Source organism: Heloderma suspectum, chromosome 6, assembly GCF_057233095.1.
Source record: "Heloderma suspectum isolate Gila_16-S chromosome 6, 16-S_ref, whole genome shotgun sequence".
NCBI lineage: Eukaryota > Metazoa > Chordata > Lepidosauria > Squamata > Helodermatidae > Heloderma > Heloderma suspectum.
Genome location: NC_139463.1, coordinates 17,648,065 through 17,671,522, shown reverse-complemented (window position 1 = coordinate 17,671,522; position 23,458 = coordinate 17,648,065). Strand labels below are relative to the sequence as shown.

The 23,458-nt window shown below is 44.4% G+C and overlaps 1 protein-coding gene across 1 annotated transcript; it reads left to right on the top strand.

The window, feature by feature from the left end:
* The first annotated feature begins 1,464 nt into the window (after positions 1 to 1,464).
* On the top strand, positions 1,465 to 23,044 carry LOC146340504 (transmembrane protein 45B-like). The gene is made up of 5 exons (XM_084807267.1): positions 1,465 to 1,648; positions 6,846 to 7,058; positions 18,634 to 18,818; positions 21,163 to 21,307; positions 22,899 to 23,044. The coding sequence occupies exons 1-5, from the start codon at positions 1,465 to 1,467 to the stop codon at positions 23,042 to 23,044; spliced, it is 873 nt and encodes a 290-aa protein (XP_084663393.1).
* The last annotated feature ends 414 nt before the right edge of the window (positions 23,045 to 23,458 follow it).

Here is a 23,458-nt window from a genome sequence, read left to right as displayed (position 1 = left end):
AATTATAGTCTTAAGGTGTAATCCTATGCATGTTTAGACAGAAGAAAGTCCTACAACTCCCTGCATTCCCCAGCTAGCTTGTAGGACTTCCTTTTGTCTAAACATGCATAGTATTGCGCTCTTACTGTATTTGGTAAATGGGGGAGGGTCCCATTTTAGATTTTACTAAATGGAGGAGCAGGAAGATTTCACTAAGCAGGGGACAAAATGCAACCAGGGTTAAAGGCCCCCTTCTTGGGCGGGGCAGATCAGATGGAAAACATGAAGCTGTTGCTGGTAGCAGGTTCGCTGCCAGGCAGGCAGGCGGTCACCTCAACTCAAGATTAAATTGTACAGAGAATGAGTGTGTTTTAAATGGACTAAGAACCACTGCAGTACCAAGATAAGCCTTAGATTATGTGGAAAACGCCCTTCCTTGAAGCCAGGGCAGTGATGACATGGAGTGGAGGGAACAAGTTTTTAATGACTGTTAAATTGTGGAGGAAGTGACAACCATTACTCGATGAGTAAGTTAGCAACAAAGGCTTGCAAGAGCAGCCTTTGGATCCCATTGCTGTCTTAACTTATATGTATACTTATGTGTACTTATATGTATAATTCAAAGTCAGAAGTTAGTTGGTCATCCCTTTTTGACTGCCTTCCCATTGACCGATTCTCATGAAATGCACTTCTTCGGAAAGCTCGTGACACGCAGATTCCACAAATAACAATGGTTTTCACTATAATTGAAAGTCGGGAGGTTATTTGTGTCCATAAAGCTTTTTTTTTTTTTTTTTAAAGAATTGGGCTATCTTCTATAACAATGTACTATAAAGTTTTATTTTTAATATCAAAAAATGTCAAGTATAATTAAACCAACATAATTAACTACAAATTCGAGCAAAATGAAATATGAACACAGAAAGGTCTCTGTACACCTTTATAAACACCAGTGCAGGCCAAAGTACAATGATATGCCAGTAACATACGGCCTGTAAACAAATCACAAAGGGGTTAAGAGACACAGGTAAAAGCAATCCAGCCAAAGTTGAATGTTCTTACACCAAGAACATTGTATTTAAGGACGTTTTGAAAAGATAAAAGGTGTAACACTTTGAATGTTTCAATAAACACAGTTAGTTAAATTAAACCTTTCATTAGATTTGATTTTTCACAGGGAACCAAGTGGTCAAGGTACATGGTGGTAGCTGGTACATTTCGTTTTCCTTTTTTGTAATCTGCGAATTTTCTACTTTCTACTTTTCTGTGTCTGTTCCTTACATTAGAGCCAGATTTTAACCAACCACATTAACCAACCAACAAACCAACCACTATTCTTATTCACCCTGTTGCTGGTGTCATAGAAAAGGATGTATTGGGCTGTCATTGCTGAAAAGATGACTCTTTTCACAGCCTCAGGTGTATAACAAATGAAGACTTATTCTGTGATTGTGTTTTTGTTGTTTTTAAGGCCCAAGTGCAACAATGCCAAGTTTTGTTGGCAGTGCCCTTCGGGGGAGCTTCTTCCTGATGCTTGGGCTGTGGTGGTCCATTAAGTACCCAGTCAAGTACATTCTTCAAAAGCTGAATGCAGAGAACCAGCCCACCCGGTCAATCCAGTGTATGGATATCATAGAAGGGACAGCCAAGGCATTCTTTGCTCTAGGAGGTACCTTCCTACTCTGTCCTTCTCCCATTCCTTCTTCTGCTAGAGAGATGCTTTCCAACCAAGATAGTGTAATGAGATTTGGGGTGTTCTGGATTAATCTCCAGGAGGTCCCTTCCAAACCTGTGATTGAAATGCTGCAAATCCCCATCTATGCTCAACTTGAATATATGTGTAAACAAACCATGTATCACAAAAATTCCATAAGCCTCCAGTACCTCATTGCAAGGATACTGAAATCCTGGGTAATGCTAATAACCACTGGAGTTTTCACCACTTGGAGAATTGGGGTGCAAGGGCATAACAATATGTATGCCATGACAGCATGGCAACACAAGCATTGTTAAGGATCAGCACTCAGCGGATGAGTTCGCAGTTAATATATAGAATAGAATGCTTCATCTTGCAATGCATCTGATTATGTAGATAGCTGCAACAATCTCACAATGCATCTGATTATGTAGACAGCTAGAGCTATCTATATAGTTATGTAGGAGCAGCAGGACAGAAGGGAAGAGAAACTGGCATGTTGCATCCGTGTGCACGTTTATGTGCATATGTACTTGAGTCGAAATGCATCTGTCTTCCGCTCAGCTATTAAACTTCTGCACACCCTAGGGAGGGAGCTGAACCCTGGAGAATGACAACAACCCTAGCAATTTACACTCATACAATTTCAATTAGGGATACTCTGCAAAGGCAAAAGTAGGGACAAAATTGTTGAAATAAGCAACAGCCATTATTTAAACCCACTGTACGGAGGGGGAAAGAGCTGGCTGAAAAGCCACTCAATAGTTAATGCATGTAGGGAATTGGGATGTTGGTTTTGGCTTCACCTTTGCCTACTTACTTCACCTGCTTTTCTTGTAAAAAGATGCCTGTTAATATTAAGTAAAAGTCCTGTTTAAAGCTTGCAGTTGTGTTCTTTCTCAAGTGTGATCACACAAATGTGCTCTGCAACAAAAATAGGCCCTGTGATTTACCAGGGGCAAGGATCAATAGGGTTCTGTACCTGGTGAATAGCTGGAGTGTGTGTGTTGGGATCCCCTTCATGGATCACTACCTTGTTGTGGCGAAGGGGCTTGCGTAACTCATTGAAGCCATAAGCTATGTCGTGCAGGGCCACCCAAGACGGACAGGTCATGGCAGAGAGTTCTAACAAAATGTGGTCCACTGGAGAAGGAAATGGCAACCCACTCCAGTATTCTTGCCAAGAAAACCCCATGGAACGTATCACAAGGCTAAAAGAGATGACGCCGGAAGATGAGCCCCTCAGGTCGGAAGGTGTCCAATATACTACTGGGGAAGAGCAGAGGGTATTTCCAAGTAGCACCAGAAAGAGTGAAGCGGCTGGGCCAAAGCCGAAAGGACACTCAGCTGTGGATGTGTCTGGTGGTGAAAAGAAAATCCGATGCTGTAAAGAACAATATTGTTTAGGAACCTGGAATGTAAGATCAATGAATCAAGGTAAGCTGGAGGTGGTCAAACATGAGATGGCAAGATTGAACATTGTCATCTTGGGAATCTGCGAACTAAAATGGACAAGCATGGGTGAATTTAATTCAGGTGACCATCATATCTACTACTGTGGGCAAGAATCCCTTAGAAGAAATAGAGTAGCACTCATAGTCAACAAAAGGGTGGGTGTCAAGGGCTCCTTGGAGGCCTCTCTCAGTCTAATCCAGGAGCCAAGTCCAGACACAGACAAAGGGATCCTTTTCAAAGCTTTATTCCTCTTTTACAACTTAACAACTCTACTGTTAGCAACTAGATATGAGCAGCAGAGTACCTATGCCCTAAGTTGGAACAGTTGGTCCCCGTATGAAAGGGAATCACTGGCAGACCCTGAACTTAAGGGCTAGGGAGAGTCCCTCCCCTTTTACCTTGGATCCTCTGGGCACAACCGTTGTTTGCGCGCCAACCAGGCACTACACCTCCTTTCCGCACCCTCCATTTGGCGCCGCTCTCTGCGTCGGCGTCATGCATCCAGCAAGTCTGCTTCTTGCGCTCTGTCACTCCCAGGACGGCTATCTAAGCTAGGAATGCCAGTGGGAAAAATCTCTGTCAGCTGTTGGCCCTGGGAAAGATGAATGCGCTCCTCTCCCAGGAGCGACTCCTCTTCCTCGGAATCAGAACTACTCTGGGATTCTATGGGCTCAGTGTCCACCCTGACAGTGGGAAAAGCAGTACTGGGGTACAATCTCAAAAACAATAGAATGATTTCAGTACAAATCCAAGGCAAACCATTCAACATCACAGTAATTCAAGTCTATGCCCCAACCACTGAGGCCGAAGAAGCTGAGGTTGATCGGTTCTATGAAGACGTACAACACCTTCTAGAACTAACACCAAGTAAAGATGTCCTCTTCATCATAGGGGATTGGAATGCTAAAGTAGGAAGTCAGGAAATAACTGGGATAACAGGCAAGCATGGCCTTGGTGTACAAAATGAAGCAGGACAAAGACTAATACAGTTTTGCCAAGAGAACACGCTGATCATAGCAAACACTATTTTCCAAAAGCACAAGAGGCGACTCTACACATGGATATCACCAGATGGTCAATATCGAAACCAGATTGATTATGTCCTTTGCAGCCAAAGATGGAGAAGCTCTATACAGTCAGTAAAAACAAGGCCTGGAGCTGATTGTGGCTCAGATCATGAGCTGCTTCTTGCAAAATTTCGGCTTAAATTGAAGAACGTAGGGAAAACCACTAAACCATTCAGGTATGACCTAAATCATATCCATTATGAATATACAGTGGAGGTCAGGAATAGATTTCAGGGATTAGACCTGATAGACGGAGTGCCTGAGGAACTATGGACAGAGGTCCGTAACATTGTTCAGGAGGCAGCAACTCAATCCATCCCAAAGAAAAGGAAATGCAAGAAAGCCAAGTGGCTGTCTGATGAGGCTTTACAAGTAGCTGAGGAAAGAAGGGAGGCGAAAAGCATGGGAGAAAGGGGAAGATATATCCAATGGAATGCAGAGTTCCAGAGAATAGCAAGGAGAGACAAGAAGGCCTTCTTAAATGAACAATGCAAAGAAATCAAGGAAAACAACAGAATGGGAAAGACCAGAGATCTCTTCAAGAAAATCGGAGATCTCAAGGGAACGTTTTGTGCAAAGACAGGCATGATAAAGGACAAAGAAGGCAGGGACCTAACAGAAGCAGATGAGATTAAGAAGAGGTGGAAAGAATACACAGAAGAACTATACAGGAAAGATCTGAATGTCCCTGATAGCCATGACAGTGTGGTCACTGAACTTGAGCCGGACATCCTCGAGAGTGAAGTCAAGTGGGCCTTAGGAAGCATTACTAACAACAAAGCTAGCGGAGATGACAGTATTCCAGCTGAGCTATTTAAAATCCTAAAAGATGATGCTGTTAAAGTGCTGCACTCAATATGCCAACAAATTTGGAACACTCAACAGTGCCCACAATACTGGAAAAGGTCAGTTTACATTCCAATTCCAAAGAAGGGCAACGCCAAAGAGTGTTCAAACTACCGCACAATTGCGCTCATTTCACATGCCAGCAAGGTGATGCTCAAAATCCTACAAGCTAGGCTTCAGCAGTATGCGAACCGAGAACTACCGGAAGTACAAGCAGGTTTTCGAAGAGGCAGAGGAACGAGAGATCAAATCGCCAACATTTGCTGGATCATCAGAAAGCAAGAGAATTCCAGAAGAACGTCTATTTCTGCTTCATTGACTATGCTAAAGCCTTTGATTGTGTGGATCAAAACAAACTGTGGCAAATTCTTAAAGAGATGGGAGTACCAGACCAACTTACCTGTCTCCTGAGAAACCTGTATGAGTGTCAAGAAGCAACAGTAAGTACCAGACATGGAACAACGGATTGGTTCAAAATTGGGAAAGGAGTATGGCAAGGCTGCATATTGTCGCCCTGCTTATTTAACTTATATGCAGAGTACATCATGAGAAACGCCAGGTTGGATGAATCACAGGTCGGAATTAAGATTGCCGGGAGAATTATCAACAACCTCTGATATGCAGATGATACCACCCTAATGGCAGAAAGCGAAGAGGATCTAAAGAGCCTCTTGTTGAGGGTGAAAGAGAAGAGTGCAAAAGCTGGTTTGAAACTCAACATTAAGAAAACGAAGATCATGGCATCTGGCCCCATCACTTCCTGGAATATAGAAGGGGAAGAAATGGAAGCAGTGACAGATTTTACTTTCTTGGGCTCCAAGATCACCGCAGACGGTGACTGTAGCCATGAAATTAAAAGACGCTTGCTCCTTGGGAGGAAAGCTATGGCACACCTAGACAGCATAGTAAGAAGCAGAGACATCACCTTGCCGACAAAGGTCCATCTAGTCAAAGCTATGGTTTTCCCAGTAGTAATGTATGGTTGTGAGAGCTGGACTATAAGGAAGGCTGAGCACCGAAAATTGATGCTTTTGAACTGTGGTGCTGGAGAAGACTCTTACGAGTCCCCTGGACTGCAAGGAGGTCCAATCAGTCAATCCTAAAGGAAATCAACCCTGCGTGCTCATTGGAAGGACAGATACTGAAGCTGAAGCTCCAATATTTTGGCCACCTAATGCGAAGAGAACACTCCCTGGAAAAGACCCTGATGCTGGGAAAGACTGAAGGCAAAAGGAGAAGGGGACGGCAGAGGATGAGATGGCTAGATAGCATCACTGATGCAATGAATATGGACCTGAGCACGCTCCGGGAGAGAGCGCAGGACAGGAAGGCCTGGCATGCTATGGTCCATGGGGTCACAAAGAGTCGGACATGACTGAACGACTGAACAACAACAACAACATGTGTTGGGAAGTCCCCCCATTTGAAAAAGTGCCTCCCCATGAAGCAGTCTTGAAAACACAGGGTTTTTTTGGCAAGAAGTTCTATTTCATCAAAAGGGCAAGTTTCAGTGTGAAACCCACAGATATATGGCTCATCCTTATCTGTGTAACTTGCAACGCAGTCCTAAGAACCCCAGTGGGTGCATTATTTGCTAAGCACTTTGATCTATGATGTAAAGTTCATAATGAGTCCTTAATTCATTGCAGTTGCTGAGTTCTCTCTGTTAGGAGTTTTCTTACTTTGCATCCAATAATAGCTTCCTGCCTGCAAACTTCTTCCAGTCTTTTTCTCTATTTGGAGTGTGTGTGGGGGGGGGGAGGTGGAGAGAAGGGGACCTCTGAAATGTTTGTGTCTTACAGGGATACTGGCTGAGCAGTTTGTCCCAGACGGACCCCACCTCTCTCTGTATGATGAAGAGACCCAAAACTGGGTGCAGCTGATGAACTGGCAGCACATGACCATGTACCTGTTCTATGGCTTCTCTGGAGTGGTGGACGTTCTTGCACATACGCCACTCAAGTTACCAGTGGGGCTGGATCGCCTCCTGGTGGCTCTGGCATTGTTTGCAGAAGGTTAGTGATAAATGGGGGCAACAGGCCAAGGCATTAAAATGAATGACTCAAAAGTGTAATGACAGAAATCAGCGGATGATGTACCCACCAAAGAAACTTTTCAGTGCTTATTCTCCAAACTTCCAGCTCCAAGGTTGCTGCCTTATTCATCCAGTGTTTCTATCTGGCCAATTTTAACTAACACGAGTATAATTTTGTCCTCCTGGAAGTTCTTTGTTTACTTAAAAAAAAAAAAATCTCCAGACTTTGTGTTACTCAAGAATAGGGATGTACAGACGGTGTAAAGTCCTCTCCATCTATGTTTCACAGATTGTCAGGTGCCTTTTGTCCCATCGCCCGCTCACGGACGAATGCGGAGATTTTTTCGTCAGGCGGAAAAATACGCACGTAATTACATAAGAAGTTTCATAAGAATTTACATAATTTACCTTAGTACATAACATTTAGTGTATTGTCCCCCATTTCATTCAACTTTTCCTCAGCAGAAGTATTTTCCCATGAATAAATATGTGCAAATTTTGAGAAAGTTAAAAAAAAATCCAAAAGTCCACAGATTCGGCACAGCCTGAGGGGGTCGCTCCACAGCAGATTCCGCAGGTCGCATTCTTAGAAATCCAAGCTCCTTTTAGTCTGTCTTGAATTTCTCCAGCATCCCTACTCAAGAGGCAATTTAAAGATTGCATACTTATAAATGAATTCACACACACACACACAAATGAGCACTTTCTCCACAAATGGAACCAATTACTCATGGGAAGTGGCAGCCCTATTTTGGCCTCTTATTGGCTTGGCAGTTTTCCCAATTCCTACTCCTAGTCCTCAAGTATAGTCAGGTTTCCACCGTTGGGAAATGCCCTCAACTTGAATTGCTTCTACAAGTTTTAAGAAGTGGGGTAGATCCCTGAGTGGGAAACTGCATGCTTATTGTCTGCTTTTCAAAGATCAGAGCCATTCAAAGCCATATGTGTGAAGTTAGATTTAGGGCACAGGCCTCGGATCATGACTTTTTAAAACCATACCACAAGCATACTTTTCTAAGAGAAGCCTCCAAAACTATTCCATCAATCTGAACCCATAAAAGTTATCCATAGAACTTAATATTCCATTTCTAAAGGTTCCCCAGTCGTTTTTAGAACTCAACTGCCTTACCCTAGTTTGCCCAGTAGCCATTCTATGACATCAGTGCAGGTACGCCAATGGCAGCCAGAGGAGCTGTGATACCATTCTCCCCACTAAGTCATATTGCAACATTTGAACAGTTTTAATTAAAGGAAGGTTCTAAAGGAAGCAAAAGCTGAGTGTAGCCAAATGCGTACCCTGGATTTTAGGAAATTTTAATAAACTCAGAACAATGATAAGTAAGGTCCCATGGCAAGCAACCCTAATGAGAAAAGGAGTCCAAGATGGGTGGGAGTTTTTTAAAAAGGAAATTCTAAAGGCACAATTACAAATAATTCCAACAAGAAGAAAAGGTGGAAGATCGCAGAAGAAGCCAATGTGGCTTCACAAAAAGCTTAGAGAAGACATGAAAACAAAAAAGGACACATATAGGAAGTGGAAGGAAGGACAAGCTACAAAGGAAGAGTACAGGCAGGTAGCACAGAATTGCAGGGGTGGCATCAGGAAGGCTCAAACTGAGAACGAGGTGAGGTTAGCGAGGGATGCTAAAAGCAACAAAAAAGCTTTCTTCAGATACAGGCACAGTAAAAGACAGAGGAAAGAAAGGGTGGTTTGACTATTCAATGAGGATGGCAAAATGATAACAGATGACAAAGAAAAGGCAGAAGTGCTCAATTCCTAGTTTGGCTCAGTCTTCTCCTGGAAGAGGGTCTATGATCCCCCTGGCAGAGGCAAAGTACAGGCTGAAGGGGCAGGATTGCAGCTTGAGATCGATAGGCATATGGTCAAGGAACACCCAATTACTCTGAATGAGTTCAAATCTCCAGGGCCAGATGAACTGCATCCTAGAGTAATAAAGGAACTGGCAGAAGAACTCTTGGAACCACTGTCTATTATCTGTGAGAAATCATGGAGGAGGGATAAACTGCTAGATGATTGTTGTTGTTGTTCAGTCATTAAGTCGTGTCCAACTCTTTGTGACCCCATGGACCATAGCACGCCAGGCCTTCCTGTCCTCTACCCTCTCCCGGAGCATGCTCAAGTCCATATTCATTGCATCGGTGATGCTATCTAGCCATCTCATCCTCTGCCGTCCCCTTCTCCTTTTGCCTTCAATCTTTCCCAGCATCAGGGTCTTTTCCAGGGAGTTTTCTCTTCACATTAGGTGGCCAAAATATTTGAGCTTCAGCTTCAGTATCTGTCCTTCCAGTGAGCAGTCAGGGTTGATTTCCTTTAGGATGGACTGATTGGACCTCCTTGCAGTCCAGGCAACTTGTAAGGGTCTTCTCCAGCACCACAGTTCAAAAGCATCAATTCTTCGGTGCTCAGCCTTCCTTATAGTCCAGCTCTCACAGCCATACATTACTACTGGGAAAACCATAGCTTTGACTAGACGGACCTTTGTCGGCAAGGTGATGTCTCTGCTTCTTACTATGCTGTCTAGGTGTGCCATAGCTTTCCTCCCAAGGAGCAAGCGTCTTTTAATTTCATGGCTACAGTTACCGTCTGAGGTGATCTTGGAGCCCAAGAAAGTAAAATCTGTCACTGCTTCCATTTCTTCCCCTTCCATATGCCAGAAAGTGATGGGGCCAGGTGCCATAATCTTTGGTTTTTTTAATGTTGAGTTTCAAACCAGCTTTTGCACTCTGCACTTTCACCCTCAACAAGAGGATCTTTAGATCCTCTTCACTTTCTGCCATTAGGGTGGTATCATCTGCGTATCTGAGGTTGTTGATAATTCTCCCGGCAATCTTAATTCCGACCTGTGATTCATCCAACCCGGCGTTTCTCATGATGTACTCTGCATATAAACTAAATAAGCAGGGTGACAATATACATCCTTGTCATACTCCTTTCCCAATTTTGAACCAATCCATTGTTCCATGTCCGGTTCTTACTGTTGCTTCTTGACCCTCGTACAGGTTTCTCAGGAGACAGGTAAGGTGGTCTAGTACTCCCATCTCTTTAAGAATTTGCCACAGTTTGTTTTGATCCACATAATCAAAGGCTTTAGCATAGTCAATGAAGCAGAAATAGACGTTCTTCTGGAATTCTCTTGCTTTCTCCATGATCCAGCGAATGTTGGCGATTTGATCTCTCGTTCCTCTGCCTCTTCGAAACACTGCTTGTACTTCCGGTAGTTCTCGGTTCGCATGCTGCTGAAGCCTAGCTTGTAGGATTTGGAGCATCACCTTGCTGGCATGTGAAATGAGCGCAATTGTACGGTAGTTTGAACACTCTTTGGCATTGCCCTTCTTTGGAATTGGAATGTAAACTGACCTTTTCCAGTATTGTGGCCACTGTTGAGTGTTCCAAATTTGTTGGAATTTATTGAGTGCAGCACTTTAACAGCATCATCTTTTAGGATTTTAAATAGCTCAGCTGGAATACTGTCATCTCCGCTAGCTTTGTTGTTACTAATGCTTCCTAAGGCCCACTCGACTTCACTCTCGAGGATGTCCGACTCAAGTTCAGTGACCGCACTATCATGGCTATCAGGGACATTCAGATCTTTCCTGTATAGTTCTTCTGTGTATTCTTTCCACCTCTTCTTAATCTCATCTGCTTCTGTTAGGTCCCTGCCTTCTTTGTCCTTTATCATGCCTGTCTTTGCACAAAATGTTCCCTTGAGATTTCCGATTTTCTTGAAGAGATCTCTAGTTTTTCCCAGTCTGTTGTTTTCCTCGATTTCTTTGCATTGTTCATTTAAGAAGGCCTTCTTGTCTCTCCTCGCTATTCTCTGGAACTCTGCATTCAGTTGGATATATCTTCCCCTTTCTCCCTTGCTTTTCGCTTCCCTTCTTTCCTCAGCTACTTGTAAAGCCTCATCAGACAGCCACTTGGCTTTCTTGCATTTCTTTTTCTTTGGGATGGATTGAGTTGCTGCCTCCTGAACAATGTGACAGACCTCTGTCCATAGTTCCTCTGGCACTCTATCAGGTCTAATCCCTTAAATCTATTCCTCACCTCCACTGTATATTCATAAGGGATATGATTTAGGTCATACCTGAATGGTTTAGTGGTTTTCCCTACGTTCTTCCATTTAAGCCAAAATTTTGCAACAAGAATCTCATGATCTGAGCCACAGTCAGCTCCAGGTCTTGTTTTTACTGACTGTATAGAGCTTCTCCATCTTTGGCTGCAAAGTACATAATCAATCTGGTTTCGATATTGACCATCTGGTGATGTCCATGTGTAGAGTCGCCTCTTGTGCTGTTGGAAAAGAGTGTTTGCTATGATCAGTGTGTTCTCTTGGCAAAACTCTATTAGCCTTTGTCCTGCTTCATTTTGTACACCAAGGCCATGCTTGCCTGTTATCCCGGTGATTTCTTGACTTCCTACTTTAGCATTCCAATCCCCTATGATGAAGAGGACATCTTTACTTGGTGTTAGTTCTAGAAGGTGTTGTAGGTCTTCATAGAACCGATCAACCTCAGCTTCTTCGGCCTCAGTGGTTGGGGCATAGACTTGAATTACTGTGATGTTGAATGGTTTGCCTTGGATTTGTACTGAGATCATTCTATCATTTTTGAGATTGTACCTCAGTACTGCTTTTCCCACCCTTTTGTTGACTATGAGTGCTACTCCATTTCTTCTAAGGGATTCTTGCCCACAGTAGTAGATATGATGGTCACCTGAATTAAATTCACCCATGCCTGTCCATTTTAGTTCGCTGATTCCCAAGATGTCGATGTTCAATCTTGCCATCTCATGTTTGGCCACCTCCAGCTTACTTTGATTCATTGATCTTACATTTCAGGTTCCTAAACAAAATTGTTCTTTACAGCATCAAACTTTCTTTTCACTGCCAGACACATCCACAGCTGAGTGTCCTTTCGGCTTTAGCCCAGCTGCTTCACTCTTTCTGGTGCTACTTGGAAATTCCCTCTGCTCTTCCCCAGTAGTATATTGGACACCTTCCAACCTGAGGGGCTCATCTTCCGACATCATATCTTTTAGCCTTGTGATACGTGAAGAGGGCTAATGTTGTCCCTGTCTTCAAAAGGGGTAAAAAGAAGGAACCTGGGAACTACAGACCAGTCAGTCTGACATCAATCCCTGGGAAAATTCTGGACCAGATTATAAAGCAATCAATCTGCAAGCACCTTGAAAACAATGCAGTAATTACTCAACGCCAACATGGATCTGTCAAGAACAAATCCTGCCAGACGAATCTGATCTCATTTTTTGATCAGGTAAACTCCCTTGTGGGCTGTGGGAATGCTGTGGACATCATATATCTCGACAAAGTGCCCCATGATATCCAGATTAGCAAACTAGCTAAAAGTGGGCTAGATGAAACAACTATCAGGTGGATCCACAGTTGGCTACAGGATCAGACTCAAAGAGTGGTTATCAATGAGATCTTCTCAAACTGGGGAGAGGTAACAAGTGGGGTACCGCAGGGCTCAGTCCTGGGCCCAGTGCTCTTCAACATTTTTATTAATCACCTGGATGAGGAGGTGCAGGGAATTCTGATCAAATTTGCAGATGACACAAAATTGTGTGGGATAACTAATACCTTCAAAGACAGAAACAAAATTCAAAGTGATCTTGATAGGCTGGACCACTGGGCCGAAAACAACCGAATGAAATTTAACAGGGATAAATGCCAAGTTCTGCACCTAGGAAAAAGAAACCCAATGCACAGTTATAAGATGGGGGGTACTTGGCTCAAGTGAGAAGGATCTTGGAATAGTTGTAGATCACAAGCTGAATATGAGCCAATAATGTGATGTGGCGGCAAAAAAGGTAAATGCTATTTTGGGCTGCGTTAATAAAAGTATAGCTTCCAAATCCCGGGAAGTACTAGTTCCCTTCTACTCAGCACTGGTTAGGCCTCATCTGGAGTACTGTGTCCAGTTCTGGGCACCACACTTTAAGAAGGATGCAGACAAACTGGAGAGGGTTCAGAGGAGGCAATGAAGATGATCAGGGGACTGGAAACAAAGCCCTATGAGGAGAGACTGAAAGAACTGGGCATGTTTAGCCTTGAGAAGAGAAGACTGAGGGGAGATACGATAGCACTCAAGTACTTGAAAGGTTGTGACAGAAAGGAAGGCCAGGATCTCTTCTCAATCATCCCAGAGTGCAGGACACGGAATAACAGGCTCAAGTTACAGGAAGCCAGATTCCAGCTGAGCATCAAGAAAAACGTCCTGACTGTTAGAGCAATATGACAATGGAACCAATTACCTAGGGAGGTGGTGGGCTCTCCCACCCTGGAGGCATTCAAGATGAAGCTGGACAGCCATCTGTCAGGGATGCTTTGACTTAGATTCCTGCATTGAGCAGGCAGTTGGACTTGAAGGTCTTATAGGCCCCTTCCAATCCTACTATTCTATGGTTCTATGATTCTATATGCCGCCCTATAACAAAACATTTTCAGGACAGCTCACACAATAAAACAGATGAAAAACAAGTACAAAAAAATCTAAAATGCCTGGGAGAAGAGAAATGTATTCACCTGGCATAGACAAGACAGTAGCAAGCCTCCATGGTAAGGCCATCCCATAACATGGTGCCAGAACTGAGACGGCCCTCTCTCTTACAATCACGCACCTTACTTCATTTGGCAGGGCAACCCAGAGGAGGACATCCAAAGACTATCCAAGGGTTTGGGAAGGTGCATATGGGAGGAGACATTCCTTTAGAATCTAGTTTAGCTGCTCTGGCCCCAAGCTGTTTAGGGCTTTCAAGGTCAACACCAACACTTTGAATTGCGCCCCAAAATGGACTGGAATCCCTTGCTGCTGACAAAGCACTAGTTTCACATGATTGTATTGACCAGTCCCAGTTAGAAACCTAGCAGCTCTGTTTTGAACTAGTAGGTTTTTCCAAACTGTATTCAAATGAAGCCCTACACACAGTGCATTGCAGTAATCCATCCAAGAGGATACCAAGGCATAAAGAACTATCACTAGGCTATCTCTGTCCAGATAGGGTCACAGCTGGTACATGACTCTAAGTGGATAGAAAGCTCTCCTAGCCACTGAGGCCAACTGTGCCTCAGGTGTCCATGACAGATCCAGGATCACCCCCACACTTGATCTTTCAGGAGGAGAGCAACCCTCCCTGTACAGGTTGAGCACCACTCAACTAGGCAGGCGAACCACCTACTTATTTGACCACGTGGGGCTCTCAAACACCTTCAGGCACACGGGGCAGGTGAAGTGGGGGAAGAGAGCCACTCATGTGGCACTGGCAGTTGCCCCTACTGAAAACCGAGAACCCACATCACCAGCACTACATCCAGAACCATTTCTGCCAATGACCCAGAACCATTTCTGCCAAGATTCTCATTTATTAATGTGCAAATTACCATCCTTTTGAAAACATAATTCGGGGAAAGTTTTATTTCCACCACCCATCATTTTCAAAAATTCCCAAATGTGGAGCAGTAATCGCTAGCAATTATAAGTACCGACTCAGCGGGATATAAGCACTGAAGCTTAGTAAGACTGTATTGAGTGATCTTGAATATATACAGTCAGGGCCAGAAATACTGGAACAAGGATAACTGTTTTGGCAGTTGGCCTCTGTACACCACCACATTGAAGTTGAAAGGAAGCACACCCAGATGGGAGCGAAGTCAGGACTTTCAGCTGTAATTCAAGGGGTTTGACAAAAGTGCGGCACTAACCATTCAGGAAGGACAGCCAGTGGCAGACACACACCTCCATTGTTGGTGGCTCATAAGTAATGTAACGAATGGCTGACAAGCAGCTGCATGGCCAGGTGTGGCCTGTTTACTGGGTACCCCATGACCAATCAAGCAGATAAAAGACCTGGAGGTGGTTCTGGGTGTTACATTTGCATTTGGTAGCTGTTCACTGGAACTCCCAACATGAAGTCCAAAGAGGTGTCCATGTGAGTGAAGGAGGCCATCATTAGGCTGAGGAAACAACCTAAACCCATCGAAAGAGATAGCAAAAACAGTGGGAGTGGCCAATACAACAGTTTGGAACATCCTGGAAAAGAAGGAATTTACTGGCAAGCTCAGCAGCAGCAAAAGGCCTGGAAGACCATGGAAGACCACTAAAGTGGATGACCGCAGAATTCTGCTCATGATGAAGAGGAACCCTTTCACAACATCTAGCCAGGTCAAGAACGCTCTTGCGGAGGTAGGCATGTCATTGTCAATATCTACAGTCAAGAGATGGCTTTATGAATGTAAATACAGAGGCTTCACAACAAGGTGCAAACCACTGGTAACACTCAAGAACAGACAGGCCAGATTAGCCTTTGCCAGCAAACACCTAAAAAAGCCTGCCCAGTTCTGGAATAAGATTCTTTGGACTGATGAAACCAAGATGAACTTGTACCAGAATCATGGGAAGAGAAAAGTATGGAGAAGGAAAGGAACAGCTCATGATCCAAAGCATACCACCTCATCTGTCAAACATGGTGGAGGCAGTGTTATGGCATGGGCATGTATGGCTGCCAATAGAACTGGGTCACTGCTGTTTATTGATGACCTGCCTGCTGATAAAAGCAGCAGGATGAATTCTGAAGTGTATAGGGCTATACTTTCTGCTCAGATTCAGCCGAATGCTGCCAAACTGATAGGACGCCACTTCATATTGCAGATGGATAATGACCCAAAACATACAGCAAAAGCTACCCCAGAGTTTCTCAAGGCAAAGAAGTGGGATGTTCTTCAATGGCCAAGTCAGTCACCTGATGTCAACCCAACAGAGCATGCTTTTCACTTACTGAAGACAAGACTGAAGGCAGACAGACCCACAAACAAGCAGCAGCTGAAGGCAGCTGCAGTAAAGGCCTGGCAAAGCATCTCGAGGGAGGAAACTCAGCATTTGGTCATGGGCATGGGTTCCAGACTTCAGGCAGTCATTGACTGCAAAGGATTTTCATCCAGGTATTAAAGGCGATCCTTCAGTTTGAAATGATGTTGGTGTGCTCCATTATTTATGAGCCACCAACAATGGGTGTGTGTGTATGCCACTGGCTGTACTTCCTGAATGGGTAGTGCCCCACTTTTGTCACACCCCTTGAATTACAGCTGAAAGTCCTGACTTTGCTCCCATCTGGGTGTGTTTCCTTTCAACTTCAATGTGGTGGTGTACAGAGGCCAACCGCCAAAACAGTTATCCTTGCTCCAGTATTTCTGGCCCTGACTCTGTGTGTGTGTGTGTGTGTGTGTGTGTGTGTGTATCCAGATCACCTAATCACAGTGCATTATTGGCACTGGAGATGTGAGTAATTTTATTTACATATATTATGGCCACTAGGGGGCAATTATAGTTTATGGAAAGGGAGCTTATTCTCCATTATCGTTTATCTCAGCTTTAAACAAAAGGTTTTGAACTTACCCTTGTGTGTTAATTTAGAAATGACCAGGCACATGAGCCGCCTTATATAAGTCACGCCCCTGGGTTCCATCTAGATCAGTGTTGTCTCCTTGAACAAGGTTCTCCAGAATCTGGGTCAGATTTTCTTTCCCCCAGTCCTGCTACCAGAGATCCTTTTAATTTGATGTTCCTGGCCTTGAATCTGGGCTCTCCTGCATGCAAAACATGAGCTTAACCGTTGCACTACTGCAGCCTTGTATTAACAACTCTCCTGGCTGCCATGGGCGAGAAGCAGGTGAGCACCTAGAACTCCATGAGGGCGACGTGAGCAGGACAGCAGAGGAGGGACAGATTTCTCTGCCTTCCCTCTGCTGGTCTGCTTGGCCTCTGTGACAGCTGTGGAGAAAGGGAAGCTCAGCCTTCAGCTCCATGCCTCCTCTGCCATCACTTTTGGTACAATGCAGTTCTTTTTACTAGCCTGCTAAGAGGTTAGAACACTGGAGTTCCGTATTGCGTGCTGAGGTTGTGCTGTGGTCCTAGCTCAACTATCGCTTTTCCATTGGATATCAGCATCAAAAGCTTCCTTTGTTACAGGAACTCAACCTTAAATCAATTGTTATCACGTGAAAGTATTAGCAGCTGGACAGGAAAAGTATTCTTGCCGTGGCTCTTAAAACATCTCACCAGTTTTTGCTCCCAGCATCTAATGCGCACTGGTTTTCTAATCCACTCAGTGTCTAATGCACGACGGTATCTACTGCATATTAATGCAATGTCTAATGTGCATTTTTGGTCCCAAACACCACATGTAATGTGTGGCCAGAGGTCACACATATGTGCGCACACACTCACACATATACATATGCACCTGTGTGTGGCCAGAGGACATACATATGCATGCACACAGTGACACATACACAGATACACAGATACACACACATGCAGCACACACATCCCAGCAATTCTCTATGAGGATTGCTGGAGGAGAGAGGTGGGAGAACAGGCAGTGGGGAAATCGGCTGGGAGAATTTGGCAACAGTGGGGTGGGGTCAGGGTACCCTGGGGGTGTGCCACAATAAAGGTCTTAGAGGGCCACATGCGGCCCCCAGGCTGCAGGTTGCAGGTTGCAGGTTGCAGGTTGCACACCCCTGGTCTAACGGGTACCTGGTAGCTTAGCCCATTCCAAGGTACTTTCCTCTTGAGCCTTAGCCCAATGACAAGCTTCAGCCATTTATTTTAGAGCTTTCTCACGATGTTCTGCACACTTCAGCAACGACAATGACCACCCTGTAGTTTCCCAGTGCTAATCATGACAAACCTCTCTTCAGCTATCCACGGACATTCCCATTCTGTGGCTGAGGGCATTTCAGAGAGCCACAGTGAAAGTCTTCCTCAAGGACCAAAACCACTAGTTCACAGGACAGCCTCACCATGAGGTAACTTGAGGCAGTTGCCTTGGGTGGCAGATGCTGGGGGGTGGGCGGGGGAGACAGCGACAGTAACCCCCTCCCCCAGCTGTTCCTCCTCAGCCCCCACCCCAACATGGATAGAATCAGGCTGAACAAGTAATTATTCCACATGGATAAATGCAGCCAAAGGGCGGCGGGTGTGTGTGTATCTGCATAAACCCGCAGAATGTCCTGTACTTTATAGAAAATCTTTATCCCTGGCCCAGCCATGTCTTTGGCCCTCTGGGAAGAACAGGCAGGTGTCACAGCAGTGTGGTTTGTATTTGCCGCATCTGCTGATCTGATACAAAATGTTTTTTTCGAGCAGCCAATTCTGTCTGCTCCGCCTCCGGCAGCAAAATCTCTTGAGCTGGCCCAGCTAGCTGGCATTGCACAGATAAAGCATGGCAAACCCAGGATATATGGAACGAGGCCCCATACAGAAGTACAGCCAAAACGTTATCTATCGCCACCGCAGTCAGACGCAAAACAGGTCACAGGTTCTCCCCTGCTCTTCTCCCAACACAAAGAAAATTTATGAAAAAGTTATTTGGCCGCACACATAGAAAGCAGAGGGAAACCTCTGTTTAACATGCAGGCTGGCTTCCCCTCTGCTTATTGATTTAAGAATGCCTGAAGGTTCCAATTTTCCTAATGCTTCTGAGTAATCACCAACTGTGGTTTGGATTCTGGCAGGCTTCCTTTTCCATTTCCATGACTACCAAGATGCTGCACTGACTGAACACCTCTACTCCCTCATGAGCAGTGCTATATTTGGAGCTGCCTTTTGTGCCACGCTGGAAGTATTCCTACGAGATCACATCCTCCTGGAGCTCTTCAGAGCCAGCCTTTTCATCCTCCAAGGATCCTGGTTCTGGCAGGTTAGTAGTCTTTCTACCTGAAGAACACAGAAAGGGGGAAAGAAGAAGGATGCTCCCAGCATTAGCATTATACATCCAGGTCCACAATACCCTTACATCAGTAATTCCCAGATTCTGGTCAGAGTGCAGTAATGTGCCTTTAGAAACCTGTTGCCATGAGAAATTCATTAAAATCAAGGCAGCTATTACACCCAATGTAGCCACCCACAGAGGAGGTTGTCCACTGTGAGCCTCTCTGCACGAGGCTTTTATTGTGTGATCATGATTGCTCTCTCACGGTAGTTTGCACGTCCTTTACACAATATCGTCATCATCCAGGGCCTCTCCTGTGCTTTGCAACCATTATGGCAGTTTTTTTTCCTAACAAGGACAGTCTGGTGTCTCAATGGCATTATAGAAGCCTTATGTAATTGCACAATTTCACTATACCACAGTGCCACCTAGTGGTTGTGAAATGGAATGTATAAAAAGGCAGAGAAAGAAACCCTCAGAGAAAAAAACACACACGTAAAGGAGCTGAGCTTGATCCCTCAAAGAATCCAGAAGCACAAACCTCGGTAAAGGCGCTAGTTAAAAGCCTTATGTAGAAAAGCTCTGTGTCCCTGCACAATTACCTCCTCTGAAAGGAGATCAGGCCAATCAGGCTATGCTGAGAGAGTGTAATTCTGTTGTTCTGTTGCATTGGGTGCAATTGGATGACTCAGGGGAGGAAGAAGCTGCCCATTGCATGAATGTGTCAGTCATCTTGACTTGCCTCTGTCCAATGGGGCGGGGGCACTCAAAACAGTGACTCATGCACAAACATAGGAGGGGGGCTCCTCTGAAAGTGGGTAATTCTAACCCTATCACATGCTTAAGGGCAAAACTACATGTGACACTAAATATGCCATGCATGCACTGCAAATAGCAGCCCTGGGGGAACCAGGGTTGGGTCTGCAGCAAACAGGGGAGGGGTTAAATCCTATCCCTTCTGCCACAAACCCAGCATAAGTAAATACCCACATCCCCCTCAAAACTGCCATTTGCATCAGGATTAAAGTTCCCATTGGGACCAATGGGAGCTTCCCTCAGCATGCAAATAGGAGCTTCAGAAGGGGAAGGTTTTGGTGGGACCACAGAAAGGGGAAGAGTTAAGTGTTCCTCCCCATACACCATGGTCCTGATGCTGGTTGGGTCTCCCACCCACCTCAAGGGCAATGGAGAATGATAGCTGTGCCACATTTATCAACATGGACACTACAAGCACTGTTTCAATGGGAGAAAAATGTAGCAAGCTGGCCAGATAGTACAACTGCATTGTATTCATTGTGATATCGTGGGGAATATCCCTTGTGGCAGATAGGGAATTGCTGGCTGCTGCTGTTCGCTTATTGAAGGGTGTGTGAATTCAGAGACAGCCCCTTAGGAAGAAGAGCTATTTCAGCCCAAGGTCTGAATTCAGTGTTGCAGAAGGGGCCACATTCCAGTGATAGGCGGGGCCAACTGCAAAAGGGGGTGGGGCCCAAAATACCTGCATATTTTAGCTTAAAGCTCTTATGGCCAAGAGAGGCATTTCAAACTTTTTAGAATGGGGGGAAAACTGCACAAAACCTGGGATACCGCCAAACAATCAGTGTTTGGGGGAAAGGATGAGACTGGGGAGGGACCGTAGCCATTTGAGGAACCCTGGAAATGTTGGGAATATTGCCACCTCATTGGCATATTACAGGAAGGGGACAGTGTTGCAGTTAGTTCATGGGACTTTGGGCGTAGCTAGCCTTAGGATCTCTATAGCCTACAGTGCAGTTTCCTGCTCCTCCCCTTCCTTTCCCCTCCTTGTCTTTGACCTTTTCCATTGCTGAGAGCACATGGCTTGCTCTCTCCTTCCTGCCTTAGTAAAGGAACACAAAATGGACTGAAGAAACTGTCTTGAAACCCTACGCTGTGCCTGCATTTGTATGTGTAAGAATATTTGTGAGTAAAGCATTTTCTTTCTTTGCTAAAGAAAGGTGTAGTCTCTTTTTTAGCCTTTTGTATCCATGTGGGACAGGTTAAGTGCTCATTCTGTTCTGTCTTTTGTTTTTCCCTTCTAACTGCCTTTCTAACAGGAGGAAGCAGTACAAAATAATTCCCATCAGGAAGGCCAGATTTGGCCCCCAGGTTTGAGTTTGCCCACCTTGCCTTAGGAGCATCCAGTTTACTTTTGTCCCATTTCATGTTAGTTTTAAATTACTTAGGCAGGAGCCAGAACTGGCCCCATCCTGCTACAAATAACATGCTTGCCTTGTTACAATGGGTGCTGGAGGAATTACTTATCATACTCTTGTGACTCTAGGTGATGGACTCATCTCTTTGCTTCTATCAGGTTGGGTTTGTCCTGTACCCACCATGGGGAGGTCCAGGCTGGAATCAAGCGGATCCTGGAAATAAGAACTTCCTCACCATGTGCTTCCTTTGGCACTACGCGGTCGGTCTTCTTGTGATGGCAATCAATGGTTTTGCCAGTCACCGGTGAGTGACTGACATCAGATGGGCAGCGGGCAGCAGGGGTGTTGCTAGGCACTTCAAAGTTCAGGGACCAGACCCATAGGATACAAATCTGCATAGAATGCACTTACGTTGATTTATATTTCTATATGCAAATGTGGAAATAATTACTAGGATGTATTTAAATTTCACAGCAGGCAAAGCCAACCCATTTCTCACCCAAATAATCTCAAATCAAATAAATTCTTCATTTCATTTGCACTCTGCCCCAGATCACCCCATACCAATGAAAAACATTTTTGTTTCTCAGCTTAATTGCTCTGCAGGGAGAGATTTGGAGGGGGTGTTGCTGCATGTGAGGAGGGGAGAATTAACCCTTCCTTCCCCAGTTGCAGTCCCTCTTGAAAAGCACCCCCACCCCCTCACGGTGGCAATTGAGCAAAGAGCAAAGCCTTCTATTGGCACCAATGAAATTCAACCTCTGAGGAATAGATCTGGAGCTCTTGGGATAAAGATTTGGGATAAAGAACCCTATGGACGCAGGCTTAGCAACATCCCTGGTGAGTGGTCCAAGTGTTGCAGTGACTGGAGTGCTTCTTACAGGAGCAGTTAGCCATGGCTGGCTAGTGATAGATACCCAATAGCAATTTGCACATCCATACAGATACGCAATGCATATCTGGTTAGTGTGATTTGCACCAGCGATATCTGGAAATCAGTGTGGCATGCTGATACTGTTCTTAAAGGTATAGTCGTTTGAAGTGCAGGCAGATGTGCTTGCTTTGATTTATATTTTTGAACAAGGTATATGGATTGAAATCCTCCCTATAAGACATACTTTTATTTTTTAAATTCTACCTTCTTTCCCATCCTTTGGGACTTCAAACCAGCTCGCAGCAATATAAAACAGTTCAGTATATTTGTTTTGGCCACTGGCCATCACAAGAACATAACATAACGATAAAAACAAAATAAAATCTCCAGCAGGCATTAGACAGAGAAATGCATACCAAGGAACCCCACAGAGTAATAACAGTTTATTTATTTATTTTATTTATTGCATTTATACCCCGCCTTTCTCCCTCTAGCAAGGAACTCAAGGCGGCTTACATTATCCTCCTCCTCACCGTTGTATCCTCACAACAACAACCCTGTGAGGTAGGTTGGGCTGAGAGTCTGTGACTGGCCCAAAGTCACCCAGTGATCTTCCATGGCCAAGTGGGGACTAGAACCCGGATCTCCCGGCTCCCAGTCCATCACTCTCACCACTACACTACACTGGCTCTCAGTCCAATGTCAAGCAATGTTCAATCAACAGCAAGCATCATAATTACAATCCACAATGTGCAAGTCAAAATTTCTTTGCTGCTGCTTCACAGCCGTCACAGCAGAAGTAGCCATAGTACTAGAATTCTCCTTGATATAAAACAATACAAGAGCCTATAAATCATTTAAAACCATAATAAAAGCTCTCAACTCTCCGATCCAGGTTTATCTTGCCCATCCATGTTGTACAGGGCTGTTGTGGAAATATATAAGTAATCGTGCTGTTGTCACGTGTCACGCGTTGAACTGCATTTGTTTCTATCTGTTGAGTATATCAATATCTTTGGGGTTTGGGTTTCTACAGTTGCAGTAATGAATGTGGAATACACTACGAAAATATTGATGTGGAACTTGACTTAGCGTGTTGCGTATGGAAGAAGAACAGAACCCCAGAACCTGTCCTCCTACCAGAGAACAGCTTAGAAGAAAAATGAAGAGTTGACCCACATTTTTCTTAAGGACATTTTTCCTATTCACATATTTGGAAGCAACAAGATTTCAGTTGTGATTTTACATCAAGTGTACTCTTTATATTAAAAATGAGTACAGCAGTCAACGGTGAAAGGGGAGCATCTATAACTGCCACCTTATATATAATACAAACATACCTTAAGTATATATGTATCATGCATACATATCTTAAGCTGCAAACATATCCCCCTTCCCCGCCCCCCGCATTAAAAATCCCCACTTCATCATTGAAAATTTATTTGGTATCCCTGAGGCTCAAAATGTGCACTGGGAAAGGCCTGACTAATGAACTTATAAATAATAGCCATGAATAAATTCATAGTCTGATTACTTTTTGAATATTTCATGTTTATATTGCATAGGATGATGCCTCGTTA

What these genes read in the sequence shown, in the direction of transcription:
- LOC146340504 (XM_084807267.1), top strand. Translation starts at nt 1,465, where the DNA reads ATGCCAAGTTTTGTTGGCAGTGCCCTTCGGGGGAGCTTCTTCCTGATG. An exon ending in GGCATTCTTTGCTCTAGGAG is followed by an intron (nt 1,649 to 6,845) that starts GTACCTTCCTAC and finishes TGTGTCTTACAG; the next exon opens with GGATACTGGCTGAGCAGTTT. An exon ending in AAGGATCCTGGTTCTGGCAG is followed by an intron (nt 18,819 to 21,162) that starts GTTAGTAGTCTT and finishes TGCTTCTATCAG; the next exon opens with GTTGGGTTTGTCCTGTACCC.